At 47.5% G+C, this 12,869-nt stretch overlaps 1 protein-coding gene across 3 annotated transcripts in view; it reads right to left on the bottom strand.

Moving 5' to 3' along the window:
* HCN4 (hyperpolarization activated cyclic nucleotide gated potassium channel 4) overlaps nt 1-12,869 on the bottom strand; it is a 109,842-nt gene that overhangs the window by 16,483 nt on the left and 80,490 nt on the right. For all 3 annotated transcript variants that reach the window (XM_062583814.1, XM_062583816.1, XM_062583815.1), the window contains exons 5-7: nt 8,939-9,085; nt 5,820-6,060; nt 3,668-3,832 (exon numbers count right to left, since the gene is read on the bottom strand). In XM_062583814.1, coding sequence (XP_062439798.1) covers nt 3,668-3,832; nt 5,820-6,060; nt 8,939-9,085 — 553 coding nt within the window. The remainder of the gene's footprint in view (nt 1-3,667; nt 3,833-5,819; nt 6,061-8,938; nt 9,086-12,869) is intronic.

Raw genomic sequence — 12,869 nt, 5'->3', positions numbered from 1 at the left:
TGGGTACAGATGCTGAGCTGAACACATCATGAACCAAAAATACACTCCTGCTTTTGTTCAGATCTGGCTTTTCTGAAGCTCCATTCCTTATCCTCAGCCCCTTATCATAATCCCTCTACTTTCAAAGTCTCAGCTCATGACTTCCCTGAACAGTAGCATGCTGTGGCACAGCTCTCTTCAGACCATGCACATTTCAGTGGGAAGGGAAGAAATGCCGCATTTATAAAGACAGGGGAGTTCAATGGGTCTGCCAATTCCAGTAGGACGCACATAATTTCCTAGGCTCTTTTGGGAAATTCCAGTCAAAGAGTGTTGGGCACAACAGGGTATTTTGCAATTGTAGAGAATGAAGAAAATTTGGGAGACTAGCCAGCTCTCAGTTCTGACTGCCAGGGAAATAGGGGCAGCACTAGGATTTTCCAGCGTATGACTCTGCAGGTTTGCACTTTTTATAAGGCACTGGTGCTGTCTCAGGTCAACAGCGTGACAAAAACAGGGGAGGACAATGCCTGAGCTTTGCCCCAAAGGGCCCGTTATTCCAGTCGCTGTATGCCACCTTCTGACCTTCGGCTGAACTTTTCCAGCTACCTGTGGAAGGGAATTTCTCCTAGGGAAAGAAGCATGTGAGGCTCTTTATGCTGGTTCAGAAAGTAGAGCTAAAAGGAGCAGCTTCTCCCCTTGACCACCACTGCAAGAGAGGTTTCCCAGAGCAGCACTGATGTGAAGGTTTCTGCCTGGCTTCTGACAAGCTTCTGGGCTTGCCTCCGTGCTGAAAATGGAAAAAGGCTCTATGCCAAAAAGGCTGTCTGCATTGAAATGCCCCAGACAAGTGGTCTGACTCAGGGTCTAAGTGTTGTTCCTTGCAAACTCAGACAACATCTCAAAAATAGCTCAGACACAGATCTGATGGAGCTGTGGAGATCACTACATTGGGCTTGCAGGATTACAAGTTGAATTGGCTAAGTTTATTCTTCATAATGCCACTGACCCACTGTGATCTTGAGCAGGTTGACTTCACCTCTCTATGCCTCAGTTCTCTCATTTGTAAACTTCCCTGCCGTAACATTGACTTTCAGTGCTACTTTGGGCAAATAACTTTGATCCATATCTTGAACAGTGTTCAACTCTTTCTTGCATTGAAAGCAACAGCAACTGGGCAGCTGGATAGCTCTGAGAAGCTCTGGGCTGTGATTACTCTGTAAACAGGGGAGAATAACACTGTATTCTCCTGCTGCTATATGAAGAATGAACACAATCGATTCTCACACTGGCAGCAGCAAAGCAGTGTGAGAAAGGTGGAAGAACTTTGGGAAGTTCTCTGATGTGGAGACATAGTCTGGAAGGGCATCAGTGAGACACTCTCTCTCCTTCAAGTCCGCTCCAGGGGAGAGTGAAAGGAGAGTGACGCTCAGCCATTCCAGCCACCATCCAAACAGCAGAACAGTGGCTGATGTGCAGATCACGGTGCTGAGTGCCTTCAGCGCAGCCAGCGATCAAAACAGATCCTGCTCTGTGATCTGGAACTCCTCTCCCACACCTCCAGCTTCCCTGCTCTTTCTCCTGGGGATCTGGCCTGACCACTGATTGCTGACAGAGGTGCTATTTCAGGCAATCTCAAGGCCCACATGCCTCCCTAGTAGCTATACAGATTACATTTGTCTAAGTAAACAAATTCTCTGCAGTGATCCACTGACTGGTGGCAACTCTTCCAAAAGAACTCAGTCTGACTTGGGCTATCTGTCTGTCGTTCCCTTTCCTACCTAATCCCCCAAGACCTGTTGTTATGTTTTAGGGGTTCAGAGGCTGACAAAGATGTGCTTTTCTCGTCTGTGGGGGCTATTGCTCCCACAGTCCTCACTGTAGCTGCAGAGGACATACCTGAGACAGCTTCAAACTGGCTCCCTCAGGTGTCATCCTAGCCGCAGAGCTCACTGCAGGTTAAGTGTCCACGGATTTACCTAATTTCACACTGGTTCTGGGAAGCTCCACTAAGTTCTGCATGACTACTGAAAAGCAGTCTCTGCTACGTTTTCTATGAATTTTAGTCACACGTGCAGCTGCACACAGAGTAAAGGGCAAAGAGCACGGGAGGCTCTGCCTGCTTGTATGCAGTCACAGGGAGCATAAGGCTAGGAGGGCTCAGCAGCCATGACCATCTAATCTCAGGGAATTTGAGATAACAAAGTCAAGCTAGCCCTTCCCTCATCGAGCCTGACACCACATTTTCTAGCAGTGTGTTCAGTTTAATTTGAATAACCCAAGTGATGGGACTGTTGCCACTTACACGAGGGCCTCATTAGTGTGGGCTTTGCCAAACTGTACATACTTAGCTCATAACCTTTTCCTCAGGGATCAGATTTTCTGACTTGCAGCAGGTAATGAGATGCACAGAATACGATGTTCCTGGCATGAAAAGCCCTAGAGGCACTGCACCCCTTACTGGGATGCCAGCTTCCTCCCTACCCATTATCCTGCTTGCCTTCTACATTGTGCTCAGACCTGCACTGATCTTTTTGATTCTGAAAAGCAACGAAAATGAGTGGAGCTCTAAGAGATATATAATAAGAAACTAAAGAAGTTGGACTGTGACTCTGAAACACTCGGTCTTCAGCTCTGCAATGACTTCTTGTATGACCTTGTGCAAGTCAGTTATTTCGGTTAAGAGTCTCTAGCTGTGCCAGGGAATTGTATCCCAGGCTTCTCCAGGTGGACAATGAGGTTTGCAGCACAGGTGGTGTCTCCCACAGGGCAGGACAGCATCCTGGCATGGTCACTATGAGGTACTACAATCCAGAAATTGTCTTCGGTTGATAGTGTTTACTTGGGGTGTGGAATGTTTTATTACTTGTTCCATGTTCTATCAAGTGCTGATTTCAACTGAAAATATTTATAGTTGGACTCTAATGGACAGTTGGACAGGTGCTCTGCACTTGTGTTTTGCTGACATTTTTGCACAGGGGTCTCTTTTGGATCAGAAAGCATCCCAAGCTCTCCCGTCCCTACAGCACTTTGGGCTTCTCCAGTTGTTCTTCAGCTATGATTAGAGAAATAGTGGTCCAACAAAAAGCCATTACGGTACCAATCTACCAGGGAAGAAGACTGCTCCTCATCTATGTGGTTGTCAGTTTTTGTCTCAAAAAATTAATACTACCAACTCATGCAGTCATACCATTGCTGGTATCCCCGCAAAACCCAGGCCACACTAACAAACAGCTAAGCTCTAATGCTGAGGCATGATTTCTGCCACAGAATATTTCACTGAATTCAGGGTTGGCTTGCAGGGCTTTCCGGTCAGAGCCTGGCCTCTTTTCTCTTGAGCCTTGGAAGCTATGGATGCTTGCACATTCTGAGCTAAAATTCAAAAGCTAGTGAACTCACCAGCATGACCCTGACAGCTCAGACTCTCTTTCTTAAAAAGACCTCTTGGAAATGGAAACAAATGGACACAGGAGCAAGTTGAAGTGCGTACGTGTAAAAGAGTGAAAGAAGAATGTGGATTCAGCTGTTTGTTAATGGGGATCCTAGAAGGAGCTGAAGTCAGGAAAGGAGAAACAGGCTAGGATCTCCTTCAGTTCGCAACTCTAGCTAGGGAAGAAAGGATCAAGTCTGGGGATACAGTGCCAGGGCAGCGCGCAGTGGAAAGGAGACCATCGCACTTTCTTCTTACCAATTCTGTCCAGCCTGTCCAGTGCCACTGTTTCAAAAGCTCGCCGCATCATGGGATACTCTTCCAGCACCTCATTGAAGTTGTCCACTGAGAGGGAGTAGAGTCGGCAGTAGGTATCAGCTCGCACACTGGCTGTGCGCCGGCCACGCGTCAGTAGGCAAATCTCTGGAATGAAAGACCCAGCTTGAGAAGAGGGAGACAGACACCATCACCCCTGTAATACAAGACCTGCGACTGTCACTCACAGGCAGTCCTGTCTACCACCCAGCCCCCTCTCTAGCTACAGCCTACCTGCTTTCCCATTGAAAACATGAACAGTGAAAATGTTCTCCATATGCAATAACATCAGAAAAAAAATACTAGGGGGCTCAGTTGTGGCAGCTGCTACATACAATTGCACCTCAGGGATTTTGCTCATCTAATTAGCCAGTGAAGTTTTGTTATGGTGGATTATCAAAGATATCATTTGTGCATTCAGAGTGGAGAGACTGGCTTCCTGCAGCTCCTCATGGGCACAGGCAGCAGAAGGTCATGCTGTGCCTCACTGAAGCAAACTCCCTCCAGGTTTTCAGTAAGAGACTCTGTACTGACCTGTGGCCCTGGTGTCTTGGTAGTAATTGCAGTCCCCACACTGCGAACATTTGTTTTGGCAAAGATACTTGGAAGTTATCTGTAGATGTGCTACAAGCCTAGAGATTGTCAGGTTAAGCCAAGTTTGTGGCACCCATTTATTACTAACCCTTGGTGTATTTACACTGCAGCCAGCCACTCCTAGGAGGATGCTCAGCTGCTGACAGACCATAAAGCCCTTGACTCCACCATATAAGCCCCATCTGGGCATAGACACTCCTTGAACGCTCAGTGGAGAGCTCCTGAGTCCTGCTTTCCCACTGATCACACACAGACTCTGGGCACCTAAGGTGCACACATAAAAGATCGATGGAGTGACCTAAAGACAGAAGACTCTCTTACTGGCAGCATCCTTCTCCACACGATGCGTTGGGTGTTAATCTACCAGTGCCATTCTCAGGAGTCATTCTAGGTCTTCTCCAAAGCACTAGTATAACAGCACTGTCAGGCTGCAATGCTGACTGTGTATTTTTAGATGTCTTTTCTAAGGAAATGATGCTTATGAGATTGTGCTGTCTAAGTGTAGTGAGCAGGTGTGTGTGTGTCGTATCAAAAACGCATTGAATCTGCCAGGCAATTTTAAACAAATTAGTCAGAGCCAGGGTATTCAGACTCCTACCCTTGAATTCCAAATCCCAGTGAACTGACCCCACCTGCTCGGGCCTTGCAAGGTCCCTGCATCCAGAGCCAGCAGGTAGGTGCAAACAGGTTGTTTATAGGATCTAAGAAGAGTTTTGTAAGAAGGTTGTAGGAAATGCATCACAGGGATTTTTGAATGGAGAACAGATCTTACTGAGGGAAGGAAATGCACATTGCATACCATCTTTCTCAGTAGGCCGTCAATCGTGGTGCATTCAGTGTTTGTACTGAAAAGTGCATCTACAGGAGAACCATGTGTCTTGGGGTGTCAGTGAGACCTCTGCAGGGCTCTGCAGGGGTGTCTCTGTATTACTTGTAGGAGCAATATCCTAAATCTTCTCTTATGGTGTTTTCTGACCTCATGCTAGTCTCACTGTACCAGGCCTCTGCTGCTGATACATTATGCCTGCCTGCTGACCTTCATGACATTTTGCTGAGCAACAGAGATGATGGATTATGCTTTTTCCTCTGTGTTTATACAGTACCTCATATGATAGATGCCAGTTAGGAGGACTAAGCAACACTATAAATGTGCTTGGGGAATTGAAAATGCTCCATTTTTTTTTCCTTTACACTCTCAGCTTCATAGATTTATCAATTTGCTTGGGGCAAAGAAGAAATGCACCTTCCAGAACTATATTTTCCTTCTCAATGTTATTTTTATTTATTACCTAGACTCCTGCATTGCCTAAGAGTCGCAGTCACACCCCTTTGTGCAACCTGCTATATGGGAAGCAGCAGGACAGGTGAGATGAACAGAGACAGACGGTGGAAGAGAAAGTGATTGAGATACCAATTCCATGTACTGCCATGCCTGTGTGTCCAGGACATATGAGCAATAGCAGCAGGTCTCAATATATGGGGGTGACTCGCTAACACGCACCTCCAAAATAGGAGCCATCTGCCAGCTTGGTCTCCTTGTTGCCTTTGGTGAGGACGCTCACTACCCCATGCTGGATGAAGTACATCTTCTTGCCAATGGTGCCCTCCCGAATGATGTAATCCCCTGGCTGGAACACCTCAAACCGCAACTTGGTCAGCATGGATGTCACAAAGTTGGGATCTGCGTTGGCAAAGAGGGGCATGGAGGCAACCAGCTTCCGGCAGTTGAAGTTTATGATTTCCTGATCACAAAGTGAGTGTGAGAGAGACAGAAAGAAGAAAGAGAGAGAGGAATGGGGAGAAGAAGACAGGCAGGGAGAAAAAGTGGGACAGGGAGCAGAAAAGACACACACATTTTCAGTCAACAACATCTAATAATCTGTGAAGATCCCCTGCTTGACCTCTTTATTAGGAAATGTGAAGAAAAAGGATGCTATACTCTTAGTCTAGTTTCCCCTCTGCAGTCTGGAATAGGCCTCTGAATGCTCACAGCACATAGCAATACTAACCAAAGTTGATAGCTTGTCAGCATGCTTCACTGCGTTCATTCACCATGCTCTCTTTTAGAGCAGTTACAATGCAGTGACACCCCCTCTGCCCCCCAAATACACACAATACACCTCTTTCCGTAGTAAACCTTGTACTGAGTCAGGAGTGCAGAGCACTGGTGAAATGGTGTATGAAGAACCCTAGGACTCCTCTCCAGGAAAATGCTGTAGCTCACCTTGGCAGCCCTACATTCTGTGTTGCCCTTGCTTGACAATGGCACGCAAAACAGCCCAAATGTGCCAAGGTACTCAGAGAAAGAGTTATTCTGTGCAGCTGGGGACAGCATCTGGGGAGCGTGGGGGAGAAGGCAGAGGTGCTACTGGGGCATGGGCTGGATCATCAACCTCGGATGCAGAAAACCCCGTTCAGCTGTTCAGCTGTCATAAAGCAGACAGGGACTGTGCCTGCTCCTGCGGCTTGGTGTCACTCTGAGGGCATGACAGCACTTTCCATCGCGCAGGAGCTGTTCTGTGCCATGTCAGCTCAGGCTCAGAAAGCAGCATGAAGTGATATTGTACAAAACACCTCAGCACAACACTCCCCAGCCAAAAAGTAAAGGAGGAACTGAATGACTGGGGCAGGGAGAGGGAGGGCAAGGGAAGCATCTGACTCCTTCTCCTCACTGGGACTTCTCTTTCAGGGCTGCCTTTTTAGAATCCCACCTAGCCTTGGGCAGAACTAGTTTTAAAATACAGCTGGTAGATCCTCAACTCCTCTCTCCCACAGCGATACGCGACTGGGAGAAGGGAGACTAATTCTGGTGCTTGTGGTCATATATTGGAGGAATGTACTAGTGAGAGACTACATTCTTAAGCTGCAGCTGGGGAAGGTGGTTTTCTGTAGTCACTCCTTTGAATGTGGCACTGCTAGGGGGCTCCTCCTTTTTTTTGACTCTGTATGTTGGCTGCATATGATGGATGAGGCACAGATCAGGCCAATGTGGAGCCTCTGTCATAGGAGGGTCCTAGAGCAGCAGAGACACTACAGAGATGTATATAAATACATGAGATACAGCTTAAGATCAAGGAGCTTGAGATGGGAGCTTACTCAAAGCACTGTGTCTCAAAGTCTGAGGCACAACCAGGCAGAGGAGACCAGGAGTAGGTGTGGATGAAGGGGGCTTACAGAAATGCATGGAAATAGCAAGGCACTTCTCAGAGTGCTCTCCTGTGGTAGCACTTTTAAAATGGGGATGAGATCTTTGCCATTGCTCCAGAGCACACACAAAGTACAAGCGTATGTAGGAGCAACTGCCGCGCACGCGATGAGACCCCAGTGTACTCCCATTTCCAGTAAAAGCTAAGTTGGTACAGCGAGATCTTTGAACAGAGCTGGCATCAAGGGGAAAGCAAAACCGTTGAGATCTCCAGGCAACAGAACTGCTTGATTCCTGGCATTTTGTCACATGGATCTTTTTTCCCTCTTCTTTTCTCAGCCCTTTCATGTGATTACATCATGGACGGAAAGAGGCAAAGGACTAGCACTGCTGTCTAATCGCTGCCAGGTTTGGCAGCTCATTCAGGTCAAAGAGCAGGAACAGGGCAGAGGTTATCAGAGAGACAGTAGCTGCATGATGCCACCCACAACCTTGACTCCTGGCTTTTTGGTAAAGTTTGATCTCCTAAGGGGAGGTAGGCAGGATTTATCGTGGGAAAGAATAATATATCAATAATGTCTACGCATCGGCCACTGCAGACTTGTTTCTGGAGCACTTCTCGCATTTGACAGCACTTGAGGAATCCATTTCAGATGAAACTGGCCTGACCTGTATTTCCCTAGAGCAACATACATGCAGGCACTGGGGTTGCAAGCAGGAATGAAACTAACTGCAGCCTCTCCATTTCAGGTAGTGGACCATCTGTTGGCAAAGGAAGTACAGGCTGTCAGGGTTTTGTATCAGCCTGTTTGGGAAATGTTGTCTCATGTGCTAAGTCATCCCAGCCTCAAAAAATGGAGATGTTTGTCAACAGTAGGAGCTCCACAATGCCAGGCAGGTAAAGCACCTTTAAAGCAGGCATGGATAAAGGACAGGAGTAACTGGAGGAGGGGGAGCTCCCATCACCTCTATGTCATATGCCACTTGTGCTGCAGTGACCAATAGACTCAGGCAGGAATCCTGCAGCTGCCAAAGGCCTGGACTTCTCTGCTCCACAGCAGTGACTTCTGCCATGACCAAGGCAAGGGAATCCCAGACATGGCATCAGTGGCTAGAATACACATCATTCTCTCTGAATGATTCAGATACAGATTCAGATACTGATTCAGATACTGATTCAGATACAGATATAGCCAAGCTGTGGGCCATGCTCATCTTGGCTTTGTTCTCCCAGAAGGTTGGGCTCAGTCCAAGAACAGGTAGCAAAAAGAGGGGCCTGCATGAATGTGGTCTCGCTGGTCATGACACCAGAGCATGCACGCACAACTAGTGCTTCTGAAAGAGATGGCCTCCCACTCCCATCTATCTCAGGGTGTCCTCTGCCAACCACTGGGATAGGCTACTGTATACCAGGAACTCCACAGCTGCCAAAGATGGCAAGAACCCACACTGCCCATTAAACACTCCCTCCTTACCTCCCGAAGAGGCTCACTCAGCTCTCCCAGGATGCTCTCCTCATCGAACATCTTGCCCTGGTAGCGGTGCTCATAGTAATCATGGATGCGCTGCCGCATGTCTGCAGGGAGTTTGTGGAAGGACATATACTGCTCCACTTGTTTGTACTGCACAGGGGAGAGAGGAAGAGAAGGAGTTACTAGGACATTCAATGAAGAGCACTACTGCTGCTGCCACTCCTCCTGGCAATAGGTACCTACTCATGGACAAGCACATCCCACATAGTACCCATACCTGCTTCCTTCACACTGAGCTGGGCTGGCCTAGGCTGGCAAATTTGGCGCAGGAGACACCAACTACCTAAATGCATCAGGGTTTGTAGACACTTTTTTTATATTTCCTAAGAGGCTGCCCCATGTTTTAACCAGCCAGGTGCACTGTGGAGACCTCTACTCATTCCCTGGGTGCTGAGCAGCTCTGTCTCCCATTCTCCCCCAAACACAGAGCAAAAGCTGGGAGCAGAGGTGAGTAAAGAGTGATGAGCTGGGGATACCCTCTCAGCAAGCAATGCTGAACAGGCACTGTCCAACTCCTGTGCCTCCCAAACTAGAACAAGAGAGAGGAAAGCACACTGTGCTGCCAACCGAAGACTTTTCAGTGGCACACCGCAGGGTGGAGGCCAGCATATGCAACCCGGCATCTTGGCCCTAGACCAGTGGAAGTATGTAATAGATAATGTGTAGCACCTTGAGGCCCCAGCCAAGCACAGGAACCCTTTGTGCTAGGTGCTGTACAAGCCAGCACAGAACAGTCCTGCCTTGGACGTTCACAGTCACAGAGAGGCTGAAGGACAGACATAGACAGAAATCTGACAGTTACTCAGTTAAACCTGTCGTATACAGCCCCTCCTCACTCTTCTTCGTGTTCTCATTGGTCTAGCTCTGAGGCCCTGCACCTTTGCTTTCCCACTTACGGCGATTTTCTCCACCTTCTGCTATGCCCCTATTGCCAGATGCACTTTTGCTGTCTAATCTGTCTGTATTTTTGCCTAATGATTTGCATTTCTATCTTGTCACTTAGAGGGGAATACAAAGGCACTTGACGGATGCCAGAGCAGTATTTGGAGAGGAACGGCACTTTCTATGAGTAAATGACACTTCCTCAAGGGCACAGAACTGCAAGGGGGCTCATTCGACCTGGAAGTGCTGCAGCGACAAGGTGTGTGAGCCACGATGGTTATGGCCCCCCTGTCACTGGACAGCACTAGAGAATATGATCTTGCCTATGTACCACATAACTAATGTTGACAAGAGGACCCTGCTCCTCTTTTGCCTTCCCTCTCTTTCCTCTTCTCCCCAATAAACCTGTCCCTGAATGTCCCTTTACTGCAGCTCGTTCTGAAGTGCCTAATTACCAAACTCCTGCTCATTACAGACCTCTCCCTGCACACACCAGTGTCACTCTGCTCTCAGTACAGTCTGTGCTGCACTGCCTTGCATGCTAACAACTTCATCTGCACCAGAGAGGGAAAGGAATTACTCTAAGAAGCCAAGGTGGCAGAGGGGACACTCGGGGTTTCCTGGCATTTCCAGAGCCTTTTGTCTGTAGCTAGCAGCAGAGGAGCTGGCTGTAAATATTCATGACCACTACACCATGATCAAAGTCAAGCAAGTTACCACCTCCCCATGGGGAGCCAGGTGTTGGATTGGCAATGAAAGCTGCACTTCATTTGGATTGCTGAATTTCTTCTTCAGAGACTGGAAGCAAGCTGAGTCACGAGGCACTGTGCTAGGAGCTGTACAGAGTTTGCCGTTCGTGAATGAGTGAGCTCAAGGAAGTGGAAACCAGCACTTCACAAATGGAGCTGCCGCCGCTGGTCTGAGCCATTCGAGAATTCTGCATGTTATGCTCTTAAACGCAGCAAGTTTAAGGGCTTGATTCAGATGCTTAAACATAGATGGCTACTGCCATTTGAGATGCACTACTGTACCTGAGACATCCACAGGGGCCTCGCAGAGAGGACACAGGACACACAGAATACTCACTATGGAAAGGGAAATCATTAGGCCCTAGTTTTTGCTGAGTCAGTTGTATCAAAATCATCCTAAATTCACAAATAGCTTTGCTTGCTTTAATGCTGTATTTTTTTGAATGAATTATTTGCCCAAAATGCCATCTTATACTCTCAGTTTTAGCCCATTGTCTTGAATCAGACCATGTCTACAGAACAGCAAAAGCACAACAAAAACTGTTCTATCAAACAGACCCTGTGTCGAGAGCAGCAGGTAATGCCTTTGAGTACGCCCAGAGTCATAAGATGCCTCTCATCACCTTCTACCAGGCACTGGCCTCCATCCCGCTTCTCTCTACTGTAGAACTTGCTATGACCAATGCTCAACATGCCTTTGCTTCTGGGGAAAAATATCTTCAACTCCTAAGACTCACGGGCGTAACTTGGATGGAGGGATTCAAACTCCTTGCCTGTTCCCTACTGTATAATAGATTTATTGCTTTGCAACAAAGGGCAATAAATTGCTGCTCTGCAAAATCCCCAGGGCTTCTCAAATTCTCCTGTGATCAGTCTCTAGATAAGGCTCAGAGTAAAAACAGAGCAAATTTATTTCACCAGAATGAAAGGTTCTGCTCCTGATTACAAATTAAAAACATGGTTACAAAAGAAAAATGTAAAATAAGAAACCGTAATTCTCCGTCACAGTTAGCCAAGACAGATGTATTTTGGCTCTCCGCTCTTTGCTAGTACTACCTGCCCTCACCCACGCCAGATCTGCCGGCTACAGAGAGTTTTGTGGGTTTTTAACTCTCCCTTACTTAGAGATGAAGTCCTGCAGAGGAGCTCAGAGATAAAAGCATCAGCCCCTTCTCTCTACATTTGATAAATGAAAGATCCATATGGGTTTCTCCCCTCTCCTTAGGGGACTGCTCAGCCAGGCTGAAGGCTAGCACTCTTGCAGTGTCCCTCACCAGTACCCACTACACCGAAGGCCACTAATACTAAACGCTGCGTGAGGGAGGGCCTTTCGCAGGTGCTACAGGAAACATGTCTCTCTTCGCAGCTCTCAGTTCTGAAATGAGATCACTCCTGAGGTCACCAGCAAGGCAAATGATGGGACAAGCAAAGCGGTAAGGGCAACTGTGTGGTAAACATCAATAGCACAGGGCATGGGGGCTTAGAGACTTTGCCTGATAATTCTGAATTAACAGTTCTTCCTTCTTTAATGAAGTCCTGGTACCACGGAAGCCAGGCACTCACTGAAGCCACTTGAATCAATGACTAGTTTAGACATGCCTGAGTTTTCTTCTCCAGTGGTGAATTCAGATGACTAGCCTGAACAATCTGTGCCACCCTTAGCTAAACCGCATCCATGGGTACATGACTGTACACACACAGATCAGAATCCATCTCTAACCAGCCCTTAGGTCTTCCCATTCCTCTTCTCAGACCCCTGTAAATTCTTGAACCTGCCTCCTTCCCAAGATTCACCATGCTATTACAGAGTGCTATCTAACTGCTGTATTCACCATGACAGAAGGACTTCACAGGGTGCAGAAAGTCCATGCTGGCTCTTCCCACACTTCCTTGATTATAACTGTGAAGTGCAGAAAGCCACATGATCAGATGTCTCTGGCAGTACCTCTGGTTTTGATATGAGAAAGCCCATGAAATGCCCACAAAAGTCAGAGCTCATAACTTGAAGATGGAGGAAGAATGCCAAAAGGACTTGCTAAAGAACACACAAAACAACGTTTCTTTCAGATGTGGCCAGGCCTAACGTGGCTGCACGCTTTTGCCTCCTTTCTCCCTTCTGCTTGTCTGTTCAGTCTTCGTACTTCTCTCCATGTCCTCCATCTGCCCTGCGCTCAGAGAAACCTGCAGAGATTAGTGGCATCTCTGAGTTCAACTCAAAAGACTCATTTAGGAATTATTTAAAT

This window comes from Rhea pennata, chromosome 10 (genome assembly GCF_028389875.1).
Source record: "Rhea pennata isolate bPtePen1 chromosome 10, bPtePen1.pri, whole genome shotgun sequence".
Classification (NCBI taxonomy): domain Eukaryota; kingdom Metazoa; phylum Chordata; class Aves; order Rheiformes; family Rheidae; genus Rhea; species Rhea pennata.
This window is presented reverse-complemented; position numbering and strand designations above follow the sequence as displayed.